Source organism: Hyaena hyaena, unplaced genomic scaffold (assembly GCF_003009895.1).
Source record: "Hyaena hyaena isolate Hyena2069 unplaced genomic scaffold, ASM300989v1 scaffold_182, whole genome shotgun sequence".
Classification (NCBI taxonomy): Eukaryota; Metazoa; Chordata; class Mammalia; order Carnivora; family Hyaenidae; genus Hyaena; species Hyaena hyaena.
In genome coordinates, this window is record NW_024080814.1 from 2,756,259 (window position 1) to 2,777,319 (window position 21,061).

General features: G+C 36.4%; 1 protein-coding gene across 4 annotated transcripts in view; it reads left to right on the forward strand.

Moving 5' to 3' along the window:
* Positions 1-12,174, forward strand: part of LMNTD1 (lamin tail domain containing 1) — a 160,121-nt gene extending 147,947 nt beyond the window's left edge. For 2 of the 4 annotated variants that reach the window (XM_039240850.1, XM_039240849.1), the window contains one exon: positions 11,949-12,174. In XM_039240850.1, the coding sequence (XP_039096781.1) occupies positions 11,949-12,096 (148 nt within the window). In that variant the 3' untranslated portion in view covers positions 12,097-12,174. Of the gene's footprint in view, positions 1-7,721; positions 7,787-11,948 lie in introns of all 4 variants that reach the window. The other 2 variants (XM_039240851.1, XM_039240852.1) reach the window with 2 other exon arrangements.
* The last annotated feature ends 8,887 nt before the right edge of the window (positions 12,175-21,061 follow it).

The window sequence follows — 21,061 nt, forward strand, 5'->3', positions numbered from 1 at the left end:
ATTCTCATTGCCATGTAGTATTCCATGGTATAGATAAACCACATCTTCTTGATCCATTCATCTGTTGATGGACACTTAGGCTCTTTCCATGTCTTAGCTATTGTGGAGAGTGCTGCTATGAACATTGGGGTACATGTGCTCCTATGCCTCAGCATTTCTGTATCCCTTGGGTCAATTCCTAGCAGTGCTATTGCTGGGTCATAGGGGAGTTCTACTGTTAATTTTTTGAGGAACCTCCACACTGTTTTCCAGAGGGGCTGTACCAGTTTACATTCCCACCAACAGTGTAGGAGGGTGCCCATTTCTCCCCATCCTCGCCAGCATCTAGAGTTCTCTGATTACATTTATAAAGTGACATGAAAGCAATTGAAAAGGCAACTCAGAGGAGATAGTATTTGAACTATGATATTGAAGGATGAATAGAGGCTATTGAGGTTGAAAAGAAAGTGGGCAAAGCATTCTGAATAAAAGAAATAGCATATTTTAAAAGCATATGGAGATAAAAAATAAACTGTGTCTAGTGAACAGTGAGAAATTGTATCCAACTCAAATATATGTTGAGATGTTAGCCTGGAAAGTTTGGTGGGGACTATACTTTAAAGGTCTTTGCACACCATTATGTGAAAGAGTTTGGACTGTATTGGATAGCTAGGAGGAGACACTGATGGTTTATAAGCAAGTGTCTCATATAGGTAGACCTACATTTGAAAGAGAACTTTGAAGACTATATCAGAAATTATATGGAGTAGGAAAGATTCCAAAATTTATATCTTCAGCCCAACCCTCTATTCTGAACTCAATTCATGAGGCCAATTACCTATAACCTCCTGGACGCCCCATGAGTGTCTCATTCCCAACATTTATAAAAATTTATCTCATCATCACCTCTCCCTCAAAGTTTCTCATTCCACTTTTCCCCTTATCTCAGCAAATGCTATTCAGAACCCCAGAACCCGAGAATCTTTCTCTATCCCTTTTCTTTCCCCTCAACTCCCACCTATAATTAGTCACAGAATCCTGTTTATTTATCTTAAATAACCTCTTCACTTTTCTTGCTTCAATATTTTCATTTTCTCCCCCATTGTCCTCATGATGAAGTTCAAACTCATGAAATTGTTTAAGTATCTTGTAGCCTGGCCCAGCCTATCTTAAACATTCATCCTGCATCTATGCCTCAACCATCTTTCAGTTCCTCCAGCATACCATAAATACCCTTAGGCCTTCACAAGATCTGTCACCCCTCTCTTCACAAGGATAAATCTTATTAACTTAACATTTCCATTTACTTGTAATTACCTGCAAAAAGCCCATCTTCTGGCCTCCACCAAATGAGTTTTATGTTCCTCATATGTATTCTCTTAACATTCTCTACTTCCCCTATCATACAAAGACAGTATAGCACTCTACTATAAATTCTCTTGGACTATAACCTCTAAAAAGATAGAAATAACTTTTGCACTCCTCACCATTTTGTCTTCTGCACTAAGCTCAGTGCATGACCCATAATAGTTGTTTAATACATGTTTGTTGAAGTACAGACACTGAAAGTTCCTAAGCAAGCATCTCACAGATTTAGATATGTCTTTTAAAGAAAATTTTAGAAGCAATACTGAAAATGTTGTGAAGTAGAAAATATTTTAAAAGTTAGGAAGGAAAGAATTGGGAGAGGACAGGAAAGGAAAGGAAAAAACCAGCAGATTATAAAAAGAGATTAGGAAAAAGTAGGTGTAATAAAGTCGTAATTTGAGTTCCACAAGGAAAAGAAGAGAAAGATTGGGGCAGAAGTAATATATAAATAAATAGTGAAAAATGTCAAATGTTTATGAAAGACACCAAGTCACAGAATCATGAAAAATAAATCCCAAGCATCCCAAGCCAAAGGGGAACAACACCAATGTATATTACAATAAAACTTCAGAATACTAAATAACAGAAACCAGAAGATGATGGAATGATATTGTCAATGTGTCATATACTAAAAGAACTACTAACCTAGAGTTCTATACCTAGCAAAAGTATACTTCAGAAAGTGAAGGTAAAATAAAGGCATTTTCAGGTAAACAAAGCTAAGAGAATTCATTGACAGCAAACCCACAGTAAGGAACTATTTATAGAAGTACTTCAAGAAGAAAGCAAGCAATCCTAGAAGGACATACAGAGATGAAGGAAGAAATGAAGAAAAATGGAAAGAGTCAAACATGGATAAACATAAATGAATATTCACTGTACAAAACAATAGCAATTATATTGTAGGGGTTAAAATTTATATAGAATTTAAATACATGACAACTGTGTCCGTTTTCTAGGGCTACTGTAACAAAGTGCCAGAAACTCAGAGGCTTAAAACAAGAAAAATATTTCCTCTCACAGTTCTAGAGACCAGAAGTCTGAAATCACAGTGTTAATAAAGGCTATACTCTCTAAAGGTTCTGGAGGATTTTTTGAAAGTTTTTTTAATGTTTATTTATTTTTGAGAGATACAGAGGTAAGCAGGAGAGGGGTAGAGAGAGAGGGAATCACAGAATCTGAAGCAGGGTGCAGGCTCTGAGCTGTCAGCGTGGAGCCTGACACAGGACTTGAACCCACAAATCACGAGATCATGACCTAAGCTGAAGTCAGATGCCCAATTGACTAAGCCACACACTAACCCCATAACCTTACTATTTTAACGGAATAAAGGGGAAAATTATATAACCATCTCAAAGATATAGAAAAAGCATTTGATAAAATTAAATACCCACCCAAGAAGAAAGAACGTTAGAAAATTAGGACTAGAAAGAATTTTCTCAGTCTGACAAATGTTGTATATAAAAATCCTAAAGCAAATTGCCATACCTAATGGTGAGGTTATGGAATCCTTGAGATCCAGATAAAGACAAGAATTCTCTCTATGACAACTTCTGTTCAACATTACACTAGAAGCCGAATGCAATAAGACAAAAAAAAATGTATCTGGATATACAAATATCCCATTACATTGTAATCTAACAATTCCATCCCTAGGAATTATATATGCCTAACAAATACATACATATGTATACAAAAAAATACAATAAAGATCATAGCAACTGCATTTGTAACAGAAACTAAGGAGCAATCCAATTATTCATCAACAATATAATGAATAAATTATGGTCTATTAATACAATCCCATAAGCAATGAAAGTGGATGAACTACTGCCACATGACCAAGTTCACATCAGTGAACTTCATAAGCATAATAATGAGCAAAAGATGCCAGACAAAAAGGAATATATGTTGTATGATTCCATTTATATAAAATTCAAAAGTATACAAAATTAAACCATGGTGTTAAAGATCAGAATAGTTATCTCTGGGAGGAAGAGAGGAGTAGTACTTGGAGGCTGCACGAAACTGCTTCTAGAATACAAACAATGCTCCACTTCTTGATCTGAATAGTGTTTATGTGTATCACTGTTTTCTCCCTGTTTTCACCATGCTGTGCAATTATGACTTGTGAACTTTCCACATGTTTATTATACTTAAATAAAACTATATTATACTTACATAAAATATTTTTTTGGAAACTTGATGACAACAATAAAGGAAAATTAGAAAGGAAAGTAAACACAGTTAGTTACAAAAATGAGCACTGACAGCATGTATCTCGACAAGGGAAGAGAAAGGAAATCTTAAAAAATAGATTGATGGACTCAAAATGAGTATTAACAAGCTTATTCAGTGTAGGAGAAAAATAGTCTAATCTGGACTAAGCCTAGGCCTATCATTATATTGCAACTTATAGGGACGTGATTTTAATATAGTCCCTCATAGATTAGTCACGTCCAGGAGAATCTCTGGCAGAGATGGGCAATTATTGTCCCTAAACCATCATTCCTTCAGATACAAGATGCATAAGTCCAGGGAAACCTCCACACATGGCCACCGAGAATAAAGCCTGTTTGTCTCAACCTCTGCTGCAGTTAGATAGGACCATGTTACCCCTATTCTGTATTCTGCATAATGAAATGTGAACAGAAATCGTGTGCGCAACATCTGGATTATGCCCTTGGAGTTGTGCTTCTCTGTGCCTCCTGTGTACTGTGATAACAAGGGCTGCAGCTGCCATCTTTCAGATCAGAGACGAAGCTGTGTGTTGGATGTTGGGATGGAAAAGCCACACTCAGTGCCCTGGATCAGCATATCTCCATGCTAAATGAGAGAGAAATAATTTTGTTTAAGCCCTTGTTAAGTTGTATCTAAACCAGATGGCCTATACCACATCACTAACATTTAATTTCACTTAAAAAGCTATTGGTTAAAAAGAAAACAAAAGTCACAGCTAGAAAAGATATTTTTAAGACAAGTACATTTAAATATAGAATTAATATTAGATATTGACAAGTCATTGTTCTTTTCTTATGTCATTAATTGTGTTTCTTGTGTTGTGGTTATAGTGGTTGTTCTTAGATTTATACAGAAATCTTAGCTTTTCAATGGTTTGGTGATATAAGCAAAGAGAAATAATGCAAAGTGGCAAAATATTAACTAGTGAATCTGGGTGATAGATATACAGATATAGTTGTATTATGCTTTCATGTTTTCTTTGTTTCATATTTTTCACAATAAAAATTGAAAAAATAAACAAGAAAGACATTTCTGATAGAATGTCTTATGGGTGGAGCTATCAGCACACAGAGGCAAGACAGGAGGGCAGCATGAAGGACGTGCTTTTAGGAAGGTTAACCTTTGACAAAGCAGATGTTTTTGCATTATTGCCATTGTTTCTCCTATGCCTAGAGAGAATTTGCATTCTTTTTACTGAGATGACCTCACAGAATGTGGACAACTCTGTCAGCCTTCTTCTGTAACTCAGTTAAATGGCAGGAATTAGTATGAAAATGGTATCCTACAGACATTGTTTTAAGCGGGCAGCATGGTGTGTGCGATTTAATGTGCTTTATTTGCACACCGTCTGAAACACTTTGCCTATCATCTGTGATCCATATTGCGCCCTGTAGTGGGATTCATTTTAATTGCAGACTCTACAGCTGCAACTGTCTTCCAGACGAATGTTATTATAGTAATAATAATGATGATAACAGTGTTCCTTTGTTTCTCAAGACAGCAGAGCCACACTATAAAAGCCAATCAGTTAGAAAATAAAGGAAACTAGAACATAGATAACATGCAAGAATTAAACATTTAAGATCCCACCACTGTAAGCTCTGTATATCTTAAGATCACATTTATGGAATTTTACTTTAGTTGGACTGTAGGCAAGTACTCATTACAGTTCAAAAGGTCTGGCTTGTCTGTGCTGGGATCAAAGTACTTTTCCCCATAAGAACATATTTTCAATTCATAATAATAACAAAGGAAAAAATACAAGTTAGAAAAAAATTATCTTTAAGTATCCTCCATGTAAGTTCTTTGTTCTCTTTATTGATGTTTATACTTGTATTGCATTATTTACATTTATCAGATTAAGAATTTGGACTGTTGAGTATCACATCTCTGTAATTTTTACTTAACATTTTTATGTGTATATGTACACACAGCATATATATATATATATACACACACACACACACACAGAGTACATATATATTTATATATATAAGGACCAATATACACAGTACTAATCAATAATATAAAATTAAAAATTATATGAACTGATATGTAAGGAAAAAATCTGACTATTCTTTAGAATCCTTTAGAATTACTTGGACCTCTTACACTTAGACTGAGTAGAAAATAATTTGTTGAAGGAACACTGAAAACTATCCAGGGTTTCTGTCCAATTTTTGTTATCAAAATAACAGAATCAAAAAATCAAGAACTTTTTTATAAAGGAAAATTATATCACATCATGTACTTAGAGATAATTATTTTTCTTTTCTCCTGACTTCAGCTCAAGTCATGGTCTCAAGCCCAGAGTTGGGCTCTGTGCTGACAATGCAGAGCCTGCTTGGGATTCTCTCCTTCCCTCTCTCTCCCTCCCTCTCTCCCTCCCTTTCTCAGTCATGCACATGTTCTCTCTCTCACTCTTACTCTCTTTCTCTCAAAATAAATAAACTTAAAAAAAATAAAGCTGAATGCTTCAGGCTCAAATAACCATCAAGAAATTGCCATCACTCACTGAAACTGAAATAAGCACCACTGCTACTGATAATTCTGTCATCAAATTTCAAGAAATTATAGATGGGAATTTTTTAATAAATATTTTTAGCTCTAAAATACAGTACTTTGTTGGCTGAAGAACAAGTTTTCCGGGTGCAATTCAAAACCTCTATCCTCAGGCTGCTCAGTTTGGAAAGGACATACATAAAATATTTACAAGGTTTGTTTCATGCCAACAAATTGCTCCAGAAGATAAGAAGTGATGAGCTAGATTCTTACATCTGAGCCACTGTCTCTGGTATGGAAAATATCTTAGAAACCTATTCATACTCCAGGTCCATAACGTACTGTTCAGAAAGTTTTGACTATGATGAGTCAAATAGCATGCTGACTCATTGTATTCAGAAACCTATTAGTGACTAAGAGAATCACTGTGTTAACCAGAAACACCCCTTTTGTTCATCTTTCTTTCAGATCACATTTTCATATCCAGCCTCAGGATATTGTTTCTTTGTATTCAAATACTGACAATTTAACTTGATTATTCTTCTGAGCTTTCAGAGGGTTAGGTATGACTGAGTAGCTTTTCCTGTAGTTGTTTTTTCCAGAGGAGCTCATTATTGTCTGTACTTTGAAAATTATTTTGCCTTCTTATCTTTTATTTTACAGGAATAAAAGAACATCTCATTTCTTGGCTAGAACTAATTTGTACTTGGTATTATTCAACTGAGTGCTATTTCAGTTTGATACACTCATTTTCTGGGTAGAAATTAAATAAAGTGACTTTCAATGGCTGCTTAAGTATATAGAAATGAGGGTGGCCACCATATCTGTCACCTCATTCATCACCGGATTGAAGTTAGCTAAACTGGCAAGCCAAGTATCATCTGCTTCTGTTCACACACCATCTCATGCCTGCCCCCTGATGCAGCCTGATTTCTGTACCTCCCTTCACTAGCTACTTCATCATTATGGCAGCTGTGAGTGTAGAAAATAGAGAATTGGAGGAATTTTACAGGCTGGTAAAATTACCCTGCAATCTCAGGTTTTAAAAATATATCTTTCAGAAGGATATTTCTTCCATCTGAATAAAGTTGAAATATATTTCAACTGAAAAATAAAGATGAAAAATATTTTCCATCAATAAAGTTTTGATTAATTATGTTTTGAAATGTGTTTCCTTTTAAAATGATTCACTGAAAACTTTGACTTAATAATTACACAGTACTCTTCAAGTGGGTTTTAAACCCCTTGTTTAAAATTACCATTAAATAATGTCTTTAAACTTTAGATTTTTTCTTCAAAGAAAAAAGTTCTTTTTTTATAGTTAATTCCAGGATTTAAAATTTTGTTTAATGTTTTATTTATTTCTGAGAGAGAGAGAGAGACAGCATGAGCAGGGGAGGGTCAGAGAGAGAAGGAGACACAGAATCCGAAACAGGCTCCAGGCTCCGAGCTAGCTGTCAGCATAGAGCCTGATGTGGGGCTCGAACCCATGAACCATGAGATCATGACCTGAGCCAAAGTCGGACGCTTAACCGACTGAGCCACCCAGGCGCCCCTCCAGGATTTGTTTTAATGTGAAAAATCAGTGCTTGGAATATTGGATTCTCAATCTCTCTCCTTTTGGGGGAGAGGGTTTGCAGGGACCAAGAAAAATAAGACATCTGAGTTACTGAAGCAAGAGGCAATCAAGTTAAAGGTAAGTAACAGTATTGCACATTTGCCTTCTCTGCAGAAAAATAAGACTAAAATAATTTGCAGATAGATAAAAGTCATCAGAACATGAATTGTTCTCATATATTCCATAGTCATTAATTTTCTGTTAAATATTTATGTTGCTTTTTGATGCATCAGTTTTTGTCTTCCCTGTTGTATGATAAACTTTCTAAAAATGGGAATCAGGGAAATATCAAATCTTCACTTTTTGCCCTATATTCTCATGATATCCTTATTGGTGGATAAGTAAGAGCAATTAGAATCTAGAGTCACTTCAAGTACTCAAAAAACATTCTGCAACTATACCAATACATTTTAGCTCCTATGAGCAAAAGATTATTAATAGAATAACAGAAATTTTTCTGGTTAAAGAGACTGCAGATGCTCTATAAATTTATATTTCTTAAATGGCAATGAAAGAGAGGATTAGGAACTCTGACCTCTGCTATTCAGTTGATAAATGACCCTGTGTCATTTAACCAGTCACTTTCTACATTGCCTCATCTTTTTCATGATATTAACAGCCAAGTAATTGAGGAAGATCTCAATGGCTTTCTGTTTTGTTGGTGGTTGTGTTTAAACTGTTCGCCAAAGAGCTGATGACAAGTTATTTTGTAGTCAAGGATTCCTTTTGGTCAATATTCTTCTCTAGTGTACATGCTTTGCTGCTCTAGTCCATAACTGATCTATTTATATGTTTTCTTGCTCTTTTTTTCTGAGTAGGCTTTAGGTTTATTCCTTGGTTTAAGAATAAAGCTTGAGCCACCTGATCCCTAATTTGTTAGTATTCTAGACTCTACTGGCAGAAATGGCCTAATTTTACCACTCCACACAGCCTGCTGGCCTTTCATAGTGCCCCTAAAACCCACATCTGTGTACCAACCTTTCCAGCTTTTCTTAGATTGCTCAGCTGGCCCAATTTCTTTCAGCTTGCCTCTCTCTAGATTTTCTCTAATCATCATCTTCTATTTTTCTGAATGTCACCTACTCTTTTACAAGTCTACTTTTACTCTCTATTTTTGTAGCATCATTACCCTTGAGCTTCCAACTTCCTAAAAATATGCTGGCCACAACCCCCCTGTTCTTAGAAGCTTTCTTCTCAGACACTTCTATCTTCTAGGACATTGCGAATGTAAAGATATTTCTTCCAAACACCTCATTTTTGAGCAACTGAAGTCTGTAGACACAAGTTATCAAAATTGACCTTGGAATCAACCACAGAACCAAAACTAAATCTAAGGTATTTTAATTGCAGGGTACTGGAGAATCCAGCCTTGATCCCCACTGGTATCATTCCTGCTCTCAGAGGTCTACCTTCACTGGGACCCATTTCCTCCAATTCATATAACCCTGAACAGAGTGTAGTTGAAATGCAAAGGAGAGAATCTAAAACCCACCACAGACACTACCAACCAGCACTTCTACAATTCAATTACCTTTCATTTCTGTAGCCAGGAAGGAATTATATCAGATATGGGTTGGAAAGGAGACATGTTATTATATATAAAAACAAGGATTTGTTGTTGTTGGGTTTGGTTGGGGAAAAAAATGTTTTGAATCCTCTTATTGGATATTGGATAACATAATTTTGGCAAAGGTTTTTAGCCTTTGTTGGTTTTCTTCAGTTCTTATTTTGCTTAACTAACATGGTCACAAATCTGTTCATTGGTTCCCCTATGTAGGAGATTCTTTGTTGGGCTTATTTTTTTTTTTTAACCTACCCTGTTTTGAAAAGTTCCAGGTGGCTTACAATGCCTTACTTCAGTTTTCTCAGAGCCTGCACCCCCATCTGGTGGTATCTTTGGGACTGACCATCAGTGTAACCTCAGAATATTTCTGAAGACTTTCTTGGGAGCAAAATTTTACTTTATCTGTCAGTGAATAAATTTTATATGGTATTCAGCTCTTAGGACAGCATGTCTATTTATGAAAAATTGTTCAGAGACTAAGTCATCTTTCAGTTCTCATTGATGTTCATGACCTTTCCTTGCCGACGTATAATGTTATACACTCCTATACCATTTCACGGTTTTCACATTATCTTGTTTGAGCCTATGAAGTAGATAAGGCTGATATTATCTCGTTTTATGGTTGAAAACACTTAAGCTCAGAGAGATTCAGTGACTTGCCTAAAGTCACTTAGATAGTAAGTGGCAGGGTTAAGACTAGAATCCTAGCGTTAAGATTGTCTTTGTCTTATTTCCCCCCTCCCAACTTGTCTGAAAGGAAAAATACCACTTATTTAGAAGTAGAAATAGGAGAGACACATTTTTACTCACAGAGAAAAAAAGGAGTTGGCTACCATAGAATCTTAAGACTGCTCCATACAGCAGAAAAGATTCAGGTCTTATTTCCAAAACTGCTAATTTAACACAGTGCTAATTGTTGGTACAAACAGCAAAGCAAAGTTCATTCTCAGGGATCTTTGACTGCTAATTGCATTTCTTTGCTACAACTGATTAAAACCATGCAGTTGTACTTAGAGTCACAGCTCTCAAATGCTCTTTGCTCAGAACTTTGCAAGGAATGTGTGGGAGTTCTGCTGTGTGACTAATGGGCAGTGTAGGTGGGTGATGCCACAGAAGCCACAGAAACAGAAATTTCCATGAGTTAGAGCTACAGAACTCTGAAACAGCCAGGTAATTTCCCTGTGTCTTCCACCTGCCATATGAGCTCTCAGACTTGCCAGGAGACACTGAGAAATCTAGGATAGAGAATAGAGAGGAGAGAAGGAGGAGAGGCAGAAGCAGGATTTGTTACCTATCACCAGCACTGTCCTCAAGAGTATCCAATTGCTTAGTCCTGGCAAGAAATCACCAAAGTTGTAAACAAAAGATATTAAATTCATAGGTGGTAAAAGTGCATATCCCTAGGAGACACTCCTGATAAAGTACTGGTGATGGAGTCCTTCTGTGAACTAACCTATGTTCACACATCTCTTAGTGTTCTGAATGGCCCAAAGAGGGCATGAGATGTTCTTCTGGCCCTCCAAGGAAACTTCTTTGGGATCCTGACAAGAACCATCCATAACAATTTCTCCTCCTGGGGTCATTTTGTGAGCAATGAGTCAGTATCTAACAGCCCAGAAAGAGGGACTAATATTTAATACTCTTTAATATGAAATCTTTCTAAAGAAGTCTTAAAAATCTAATGGTTAAACTTTCTGGTGTCAGATTTTTTTTATCTATACTTTGTTGTATATTCCTGCCGTTTATTAATATTTTTCTCCTCTCACCTCTCAAAGTGTTATGTTTACAAATTTCTTCAGTAGAAATGTCATGAATATTTGTTTCCCACAACCTCTTTCCTTCAAAGTCTGCTAGCCACCCCATTCTCTATCTTCCTGGTCTAATCTTACTGTGTCACAGTTAGGTTCTAAAGGGGGGGTAAAAAGACCTTCAATCTATATTCACTCTGGGTCAGAGGTATTCCAGAGTTTAAAGAAAACTAGATGCCTGTGCAAATATCTCCAGTTCCACTTTCATAAAAGAGACACAGAACATAAACACCTTAGACTGTGAGGTCTCCTTCTGACCCCTGGAGAAGACTCAAGCAGTTGCATACAAAGGGAAAGAAAATTGTCCCTTTTTTATTACATTTTTATGTGTTATCTCATATATTTTAAATCCAGGGAACATCTTACACATTAATGGAAAAGATAGTTAGATACTATTCAGGTACCATCAAGAAGGAAATGAAAGGCACAAACATTTAGAAATGGGTCATCAAACTAGTTGCCTCAGAACAATTTTGAACTTCATATTCAAGACAAGAAGTAAACAATATCCATGACCAGCTAATGAAATAGCTATGCTTCTTAAGAATCAAAGAGCCCTCTGCATCATAAATCATCGTTAAAAGTGTAACCTAAACAAGCACACATGTTACAGAGTTGTGTTAGGAAAGGGAAAAATGAATAATCCTTTCACCTTGGCGATAGTTGAGGTATCACAAAATAATTTCCTCCCTCCTGTTATTGTCCTTCATCCATGAGTAAGTTCAAGATCTTGTATTTCCAGGACTTAATTTAAGATTAAAGTGAAGGAAAGACTCTAAATATCTCTACTTTATATTCTATAACAATTTCAGCATATTTACCATCTGTCTTGTATTTCATCATGCACTGCCATTTTATTTTTCATCAGGACCATAACATTCAAATCTAGAGAATCCAAGGACACCCAACATGTCACAGCCAACCTTCCACACAAGAGAAGAAGCCAGAAGCAAGCAAGAAAATGGTTTCTTTTAGAAAAGATAATTCCTCAGGACTTTATGGTAACCATTTCTTAAAGAAGGAGATAAAGTTTGTGGTCAAGTTAAACCATTTGATTTCTAGGCTGTAAAGACAAACATTGGTCAAAAGCAAAAGCATGTCAGTCTTCACTTTATGCATATAATGTTCCCCCATCACTAATTTCAATCTTTTATAACCTGCCCAGCTGTTAGGTCTACCATTTCTGCAGGTGCATTTTCTAAAAGCACATTTTGGAAATTCTGAGTCTGTGGTCTGAATCTTTACACTTGGAATCTACTCTGTCTCATTAAGGCATGCATTAATTTAGCTTCCTAATGACTGGAAGTTACTCTATGGAGTAACTAGTTGGGAGTTTTTAAACCTGCCTACACTTACCTCAAGTTCATCCAAAATAGTGTCTTCTAGATGCGGTACTAAGTCCAAAATCCCATAGATATGAAATTCCAAGAATGTTTCAATTGAAAATTCTGATGGAGCTACTTTTTTATTCTACCATTCTTACTGCATTCTCTGATAATCTTATGCTATACCTGTCACAAGTATAGAATTTGAAAAATAATGAAAGTTACTCAGTTTTAATGTTGACCCTCTTTGTAGTCAGAAGGTATGATTGCTTCAGTTTCTGAGAACAAATCCCATCTATATCATATAACCCTGCTGGATTTAATTTAATTTACATTGATTTATGTGTATTTGTATAGCATATGAAGAAAGATGGGGCATTCACAGTCCTGGAATGTGAGGAGGAGTGAGAGAAGTAAGGATTTTCTCCAGTATCTGTTTGAAAAAATAAAGAAAAGTAGGGGCACCTGGGTGGCTCAGTCAGTTAAGCATCCAACTTCAGCTCAGGTCATGATCTCACTGCTTGTGGGTTCGAGCCTGCTTTGGATTGTCTCCCTCTCTCTCTGCCCCTCTCTAGTTTGCATTCTGTCTCTGTCTCTTTCTCAAAAACAATAAACATTTTAAAAAAAGATAGAAAAGTAAAATAACCCCAAAATCCATCCAGTGGTGACTATTGAACTTTGTTTTATTACATTCAGACACCAAGACTAAAAGCACTTTAGTTTTAAAAAGTCATATACCAAGGCACTCAAATATATACCAATATTCATAGCAGCATTATTCATAGTAGCCAAAAGGTGGAAACAACACAAGTGTCCATTAACAGATGAATGGATATTTTGCATGTGATATAGGCATATAACAGAATATTATTCATCCATTAAAAGAATGAAATTCTAGTATATACTACAACATGAGTAAACATCAAAAAATGTTAATGCTAAGTGAAATAAGCCAGACACAAAAGGGTAAATATTCTATGATTCCATTTATCTGAGGCACCTAAAGTAGGCAAACTTACAAAAGTGAAAGTATAATAGAATTTACAAGGGACTAGAGGAAAGAGGGAATGTGAAGCTACTACTTAATGGGTGTCGAATCTATATGTGGGATGATGAAAGCATTCTGGAAATAGTGATGATGGTTGCACAGTATTGTGAGTGTACCCAATGCCACTGAATTATACATTTAAAAATACTCAAAATGATTTTTAAAAACTTTAATAAAACTGCTTAGTTTTTCCAAGGTGAAAAAGTAAAAGTCATATGCCAGTCTAAAGCATCTGAGAAGATATACATTGCTTAGCAAAAAAAAGTTGTCACATACTTTTGGGTTTAATATAAAAATAATTCTCATTAACCCCTGCATCGTGATGCAGCATAACTATTTTCTAGTCACCAGGCCATACTGATCACATTATTTCCTCATTCTTTGGACATTTAGGAATAGACTTGTGCATTTTCAGAAAACTGTCATTAATACCTTATGCCACTTTGAACTATTAAGTAGGACATTTGAATCGTATGTTGGCTAAATTGTGTAGTCTGTTCTTTTTCATGGTTACTATGGAAATTGTGTGATCCTGACATTATGAGGAGACTACAAGGGCATCAGAGAGTACACAATAAAAGTTAGCTTATTTCATGGTTTACAATTTCTTCCAGCTGTCCCCTTTTGTGATTATCATGTTAACATTGGGAGTATAAACATACAACCAAAAGGGCTCTGGTAACTGTAGCCAATAAGCCATCTCACCCTCCTTCCCTCAAAGAATTGGATAGAAACACATGAAAGAAGTGACATGTAAACCTCAGGTGTTTCCAATTATTTCCCTCATATGCGCAAAGGTTTCCTAATGCAAAACACGTTTCAGCTCAGATAGTTTTCCTTATATTTAAAGATTATGTAGTTTCAGAAGAATTTCATCTACATATTCCTAATTCATTGACACCTCATCAATAACATATCTCCTCTGATCATTTCCTCTCTGGGTGGTTGAAAATACGGTACATTTAAGGACTGTTTACTTTTACGGAGTGCACTTTTAGAAAGTGTAAAACCTTCTGCCCTGCAAGAAAGAGAAATAAATTCTCAGTGCCGGGATTTGTAGTAGATTCCTCGTCAGTTAAGTCACCACAGAGTGTTCTAGCACAGTGCCTCAACTATCTTCCTGTACAAGAACTGTCAGTTTCTGTCCAGAATGGTACACATAGGGGAAGATAGACTCAACTTTGCTGGTGTAAATCATTTACTGCCTAAATGTTAACACTCAGGCAAGCCTATTCAAGGATTACAAAGAGAGAATGTGGATTTGGAGCATTTTGTCTTCCTAAGCTTCTCTGAGTGAAAGTTACAACATTGATCATTTAGGCTTCAGCAGCCTTACATAGCAGTGAGCTTTATCTTACAGTTTCAGAAATTTCCACTTCATTGTTGCCTTCTGCAAGTTAGCAGCACCACTCTGTTTGTAATTACTTTATAGAACTTGTGAGGATTATTTCATAAGGCATTTGAATGATGAACACTGCTAAATAACATTTGCTGTTTAGGGAAACAAATTCATCTACAGATGGATGAACCAGCTGAATTACAATGAAAAAGAAATCCAAAACCCTACCTACTGCTAAATATGCTCCAGACTAGGTAAAGCCTTACCCCAGCACATTCTCTCTGCCCCTTCCCCCCCCCCTCACACACACACACACACACACACACACACACACACACACACACACACTTTATGATTTTGGCAGGAAATAATGAAAGAAATTGTGAAAAGATAAACACTGTTCTGATGATGAAGTGTTTTTGGTTAATCTCCAATGAGCTTTGAAGAGGAATCCAAATTCTCAGCTCAGTATCAGGGCTAGAGTTCTTTTAGGAGATAAACTCCTGCTTCTCTTGGCACTTTATCCCAAGCCCAAGTAGAGGAGGCATTAGATTCTAACCATCTGAGCAAGTTTTAAATGTATAGCAATAATATGACTTAGAGAACACAAATGGTTACCACTCATTTCTGTTAGTATACATACAGGCTTGAAATATATCTATATAGACATATTCATAATATATTTACACTCTTTGGAATACATTACAAGACAAACTAAATACAATTATAAATTTTGTTGTATTTTTAAAGTTTTACTTTCCTAATATTTATTTTACTTTTCTTAGGCTAAAGACAGTTTCAGTAGGTTAAATGCTTGAAATTACCAGCCTGCTATTTATATTTTACTACAGTATGAAAAAATGTAAAACTTCTGAAATTGTTTGAAAGCAGTATTGTCTGTTCTATGTTCTGTATGTGTCTGTATTGTGGTTCTGAGATTTTTCTTTCAATAAGAGGTGAGTATGATTGCCAGTCAGCCAAATTTTGCCTTAATTTCAACAGATTGCAAGGGTGAATGATAAATACTCTTCCCTACCTTCTACCTGTTTCGCACATTAGAGTACACAGTAGTCAACTAATAATTAGTTTGAGTTAGGTCAAGAAGGAGGAACATAGTAACTGTGAGTTGAAATATCATAGGAGCTATTTTTCAGGGCCATTTCTCATACTTCCTGCTCTGCTGAAAACAGGGGAACTCTAAGGGGTTTAGGGATGGGTGTGGGTGGGAAGACATCCCCTCCCAAGTTGGCTCATCCAAGAGGCAGGCAAATTGGTGCTGACTGGCAGCCTCTCCATAAGGCAGCATGGGTTCCCTCATACACAGTGTCTAGAGCCAGTGAGTGTCCTAAGAAGTAAGAAGCGGAAGCTACCAATTTCTTAAGATCTGGAGGCAGAAGATGACACATCATCAATCACTCTGCCATGTTCTGTTAGTTCTATATAGGCTATAGAGCCTATATTCCAGGGGAGAGGACATAGATACCACTTCTCTGTAGGAGGCGTAAGAATTTTGTGGCCTTGTTTTAAAACCAGCACTACTTGTAAATTGCCAAGGAAATACATACTTCCTTTCAACTTGATCTTGCCTTTTTAATCTCAGCTTTGAATGTCTGCCCCAATCTTGGAAAATAAAGTATATCCCCTAGTTAATTTGGTGGACCAGTTGAATCCTGATATTTCAAAGAATCACAACAAAACAGGCACAAGAAACTATGGCATCCTCATAGTTTATCTGGGTATAGTGTGAGTTTAATTGAAACAAGGGAAATCTGTTTGAAATACTGCCCCGAAACCATAATAGGCTGTAGAGATTGTAAATTACCTTTTAACTTCTTGCACCACCTGCCTCGGACCCCTCAACATCTTTCTCTCTCTAAGTCACTAAAATCTTTGTAGGTTAACTAGAGATATATTTTGAAGGACTTGCAGTTTTCTGGCTGTTTGTATTTTGCAAGCTCATTTTTCCCTGTCATGCATTCTTAGTCACCAAATGTTTTTGAGCATCTAGTACTATATGCTAAGCACTGGAATTTAAAAGATATATGATTCATGGTTTTATAGGTGTCATAGACCAGTGGAAAACATACTTGTAACAAAGAAAAAATCAAAGGCATACTACAGTAAAGCTAAACACAACATTCTGTGGGTTCTTGCCAAGAAAATACATGGAGCTGATTTTAAGAGAAAAGGAAAGATACTTCAGGCAAATGGAGAAAAGGAAAGTGAGCACATGCAGCAATAAGTGGAAGGCACTGGGTGTTTAGAGAAATGGCCATTTATATTGGTGCACGTAGAATATGGAATGAAAGGAGGAACAAGGAAATGAGGCTAGGAAGGTAGATTGAGCCAATCCTGAGCTTTGTGTTCTGGGGCCAAGTGTTTGAACTTGTTCCCATATGTTACAGAAGGGACATAGTAATTCCAGATTTGCCTTTGGAATCTGTCAGTATGTTGGAAAGTGAGAGATGGAGAATTTGTTCCACTGTGATATGGTGGCTGTTTTTCTAAGAAACCTTAACGTTTCCAAACTCACTTTTTATAAGATTTGTTTTAAAACAAACAAAAATTTTTTAAAAATTTCAGTGAGAAAAAAATTACACAGTAAAGAATTTCTGGCTACAGATATAGTTATAAAACTTGAAAGTCATTGAGCAAATGCAGTGTTTGAGTACATCTAGCTTTGGCTTCAGAATAAAGATCTGTCTTGCTGTCAGCATAGGCTTCTTAAAATTCTCTTCACTTCCATCATCTGCTGTTAGAACACAACATACAAATAAAAACTCAAAGAAGGCAGCCACGGTTTATGTGATGGGTTCCCCACCCCCCGGAAATTTAATGTTAAGCCAATATCAATTTGTACAATTTACTCATGTTACCAAGTTAATAATGGCATATCATCCAATCTCCTTTGTGAAAATATGCTACTGGGAAATTGCCATATTCAAGGAGCAGTTTCAGGAATTGAGGAAAGTATTCTGTTAAGGGGGTGGGAACCTATTTGAAAAGTTGAATTATTCTAACCCTATGTTATAGAATTTTCAGGTAAAAACTTCATGGGGATGGGGAGATAATTCTAATTTTAAAAAGACTTTTTAAAAATATGCTAATAAGAATGACCTATATTTTTTTAAACCCACACTTTTAGTTTTTGAAAGCGAAATTAGCTCACATATTATGGTTCAAGATCCCACTTTGGTGCTTACTACCCTATAGTTTGAAATGTGAAGTACAATCTAAGGTGTGTTAAATTTTCTGGTTGATTTCTGGTCAAATTGTGTTTCTCCCTTCTGTATTTATTTGCATATTACTATCTCAATTAGCATTTTATTTTTACGTAAACTATCAACTCTTTAGATGTTCTCAAGGACTCCTGCCCTCATTTTGGGAAACCCTCATCTTTCCCAGTAACTCTGGGGGATTGTTGATTATTTAGAGGTTGTGTTCCCCCTGGTCACTAGTTATCTCCTGCTGAATTCTCCAAGGACTATTCTTGTCTTACCTTCTGCATGCGCTATCATTTCCCTCAAACTAAACATTACTGGATACTACCAGAATGAGGCCAAATACTACCAGAATCCTCCACACCCCAAAGCTTCCTACATAAGGCTGTGTGTGTCCAGCACACATTGCACTGGGGCACAGAGAGGATTTATACCACTTAGTCTACAGCACAGCAAATAACTTAGAACTGAATGTCTAACATATCTGTTCTGAAGTTGTGAGGATATTCCCAGACAAAATTCTGTACCCAGGGGCACCTGGCTGGCTCAGCTGGTAGAGCATCAGACTCTTGATTTTGGGGTCATGAGTTTCAGACCCATGTTGGGTGTAGAGATTACTTTACGAAAAGATTCTGGGGATGCCTGGGTGGTTTGGTCATTTAAGTGTCGGACTCTTGATGTCTGCTTAGGTAGTGATCTCAGGGTCATGGAATTGAGCCCCCTGTCAGGCTCTGCACTAGGCATGGAGCCTGCTTAGGAATTTCTCTCTCCCATTCTCTCTGTTCTTCCCCTGCTCAAGTGTGTGCACTCTTTCTCTCTCAAAAAAAAAATAAACATTAAAAAAAGGATTCTGCACTCAGTTATAACGTGTGTGTGTGGGTTTTTTTGTTTTTGTTTTTTTTTTTTTTTTACCCACCCCAAGCAATTCTCCAACCTTAGCTACAATTTAACTCCATTCTAACACTACCTGGAGAGAGCATCAGATCCTGCATTTCCACCACCACTTTAGATGCCCCCTCACAAGTCCATATTGTCACCTGTGCTTCTGACCAACCTTTAGAGATCAGACGTTCCAATGCACCTCTCCTTGAATTAGATTAATCACAAAGCAGCTCACTAAACACAGAAAAACATTTTACTTACTAGATACCAGTTTATTATAAAAGGATATAACTCAGAAACAACCATGTGGAAGATTTGCATAGGGCAAGATATCAGAAGAAGCACAGAGTTTCCATGCCCTCTCCCAGAGCATACCACTCTTACCAAATCTCCACATATTCACCAACCAGGAAGCTCTCAAAATCCCATCTGTTTGTGTCTTTTTAGAGGCTTCATTACAGAGACGTGATTGATTAAATCAATGACCACTGGTGATTGACTCAGTCCCCTTCTCCTCCCCAGAGGTTGAAGGCAGTGTGTATGGAACTAAACTCTAATCACTAGGTTGGCTCCCCCTGGCAGCCAGCCCACATCTTTAGAAGTTTTCCAAAAGTCACTTATTAACATAACAAAAGCTCTCTCATCACAGGAAATTACAAGGGTTTGGGGAGCCCTGTGCCAGGTACAAAAACCAAATATATATTTCTTATTATAAATAACAATATCACACCATCTCTGGAAACTTCGCAAAGACATTCCTCCCATAAAAGTATGTTGCTTCATCAACCTTCCTTCTTAGCCCCATTTCCTTAACTTTCTAGCCCAGTTCTAACTGTTCAATCATCCCTCACCTCCATGTTGACTTTCCTATTACTTCTCTTATGGAAAATCACTCTTTCTAGCTTTTTTGTTATTGTTGCTAAATAAGTCAACCTTTTTCCAAAAGGAACCCTGATTTCAAATTTATTAAGTAATGTCTTCTGCACTCTATAGTATATCCATTGGCCCATTCTCTAATCAGCATTTGATTTTATCAGTATAAAATGCTGAAATATTATTTGGACTTGTTTGCTAGTAGTTTCATTTAATAATTATTTTTATAGAAGAGGAAAAAACTGCTATTGAGCACCTACTTTGTACAAGCCACTGAACTAGATAGCTCTCATTTTATTCTCAGGCAACATTGGCCCCCAACACCAGCAGTCAACTAGAGCTCAACGGCAGCTGTTTTATTTAAATCTGCCCAATTGCTCTGTGGCTCACCTCTGTCAACTGTCTACTTCCATTTCACTTTTACAAAGGCACACAACTTTGTCTTCTGGTACTCTGGCATGGTGCTGGTCAAAGATCAGTCCCTTTAGAACAGTTGATTGAATTACCTGGAAGCTTGTTAGAAAACCATCACCTTAGAATCAACCCTAGACTTACTGAGTTAGAATTCACATTTTAATTCTATTCCTGAGTTGTTAGTATGCACATCAGTGTTAGAGAAGCACTAATTAGAGTTCTAAGTATATTACTAGGATCACAGAAGCTTTGCAGATACTTTCTGATTAAGTTGTGCACTCAACTAGAACTGCTAACTCAGCCTAGAAAATATTGATGACCTTATGCCTCCAGAAAAAAAAAAAAAAGGTTTAATCGTGCAAAGGAGAAAGGAAAGGCTTTAGTTCTGAACTTAAGCTATTCACAAAAATTTTTTAAAGTGATTTTCATCTTTCAAGTTCCCTTCCATACCCCCATCAAATAAGGTTTCCTTTTGTCTACACCTTAACTGTAAATCCTTCATTTTTAACTTTTATGGATTTATCCATTCCATCTAGATAATAGATTGGTTACTTTTGTTCACTGGCAACTAAGGAATATATGACTCATTAAGATTTTGATTGCCATGTGTTTCAGAAATGGTATCCTTGAAGAGGAGATATTATGATTTAAATTTTACTTACATTAGAAAATATTTATGAATACAGACACATAGACCAAAGGAACAGAATTGAGAACTCAGAAGTGGACCCAAAAGTATACAGCCAACTGATCTTTGACAAAGCAGGAAAGAATATCCAATGGAAAAAAGACAGCCTTTTTAACAGATGGTGTTGGGAGAATTGGACAGCAACATGCAGAAGAATGAAACTAGATCATTTTCTCACACCATGCACAAAA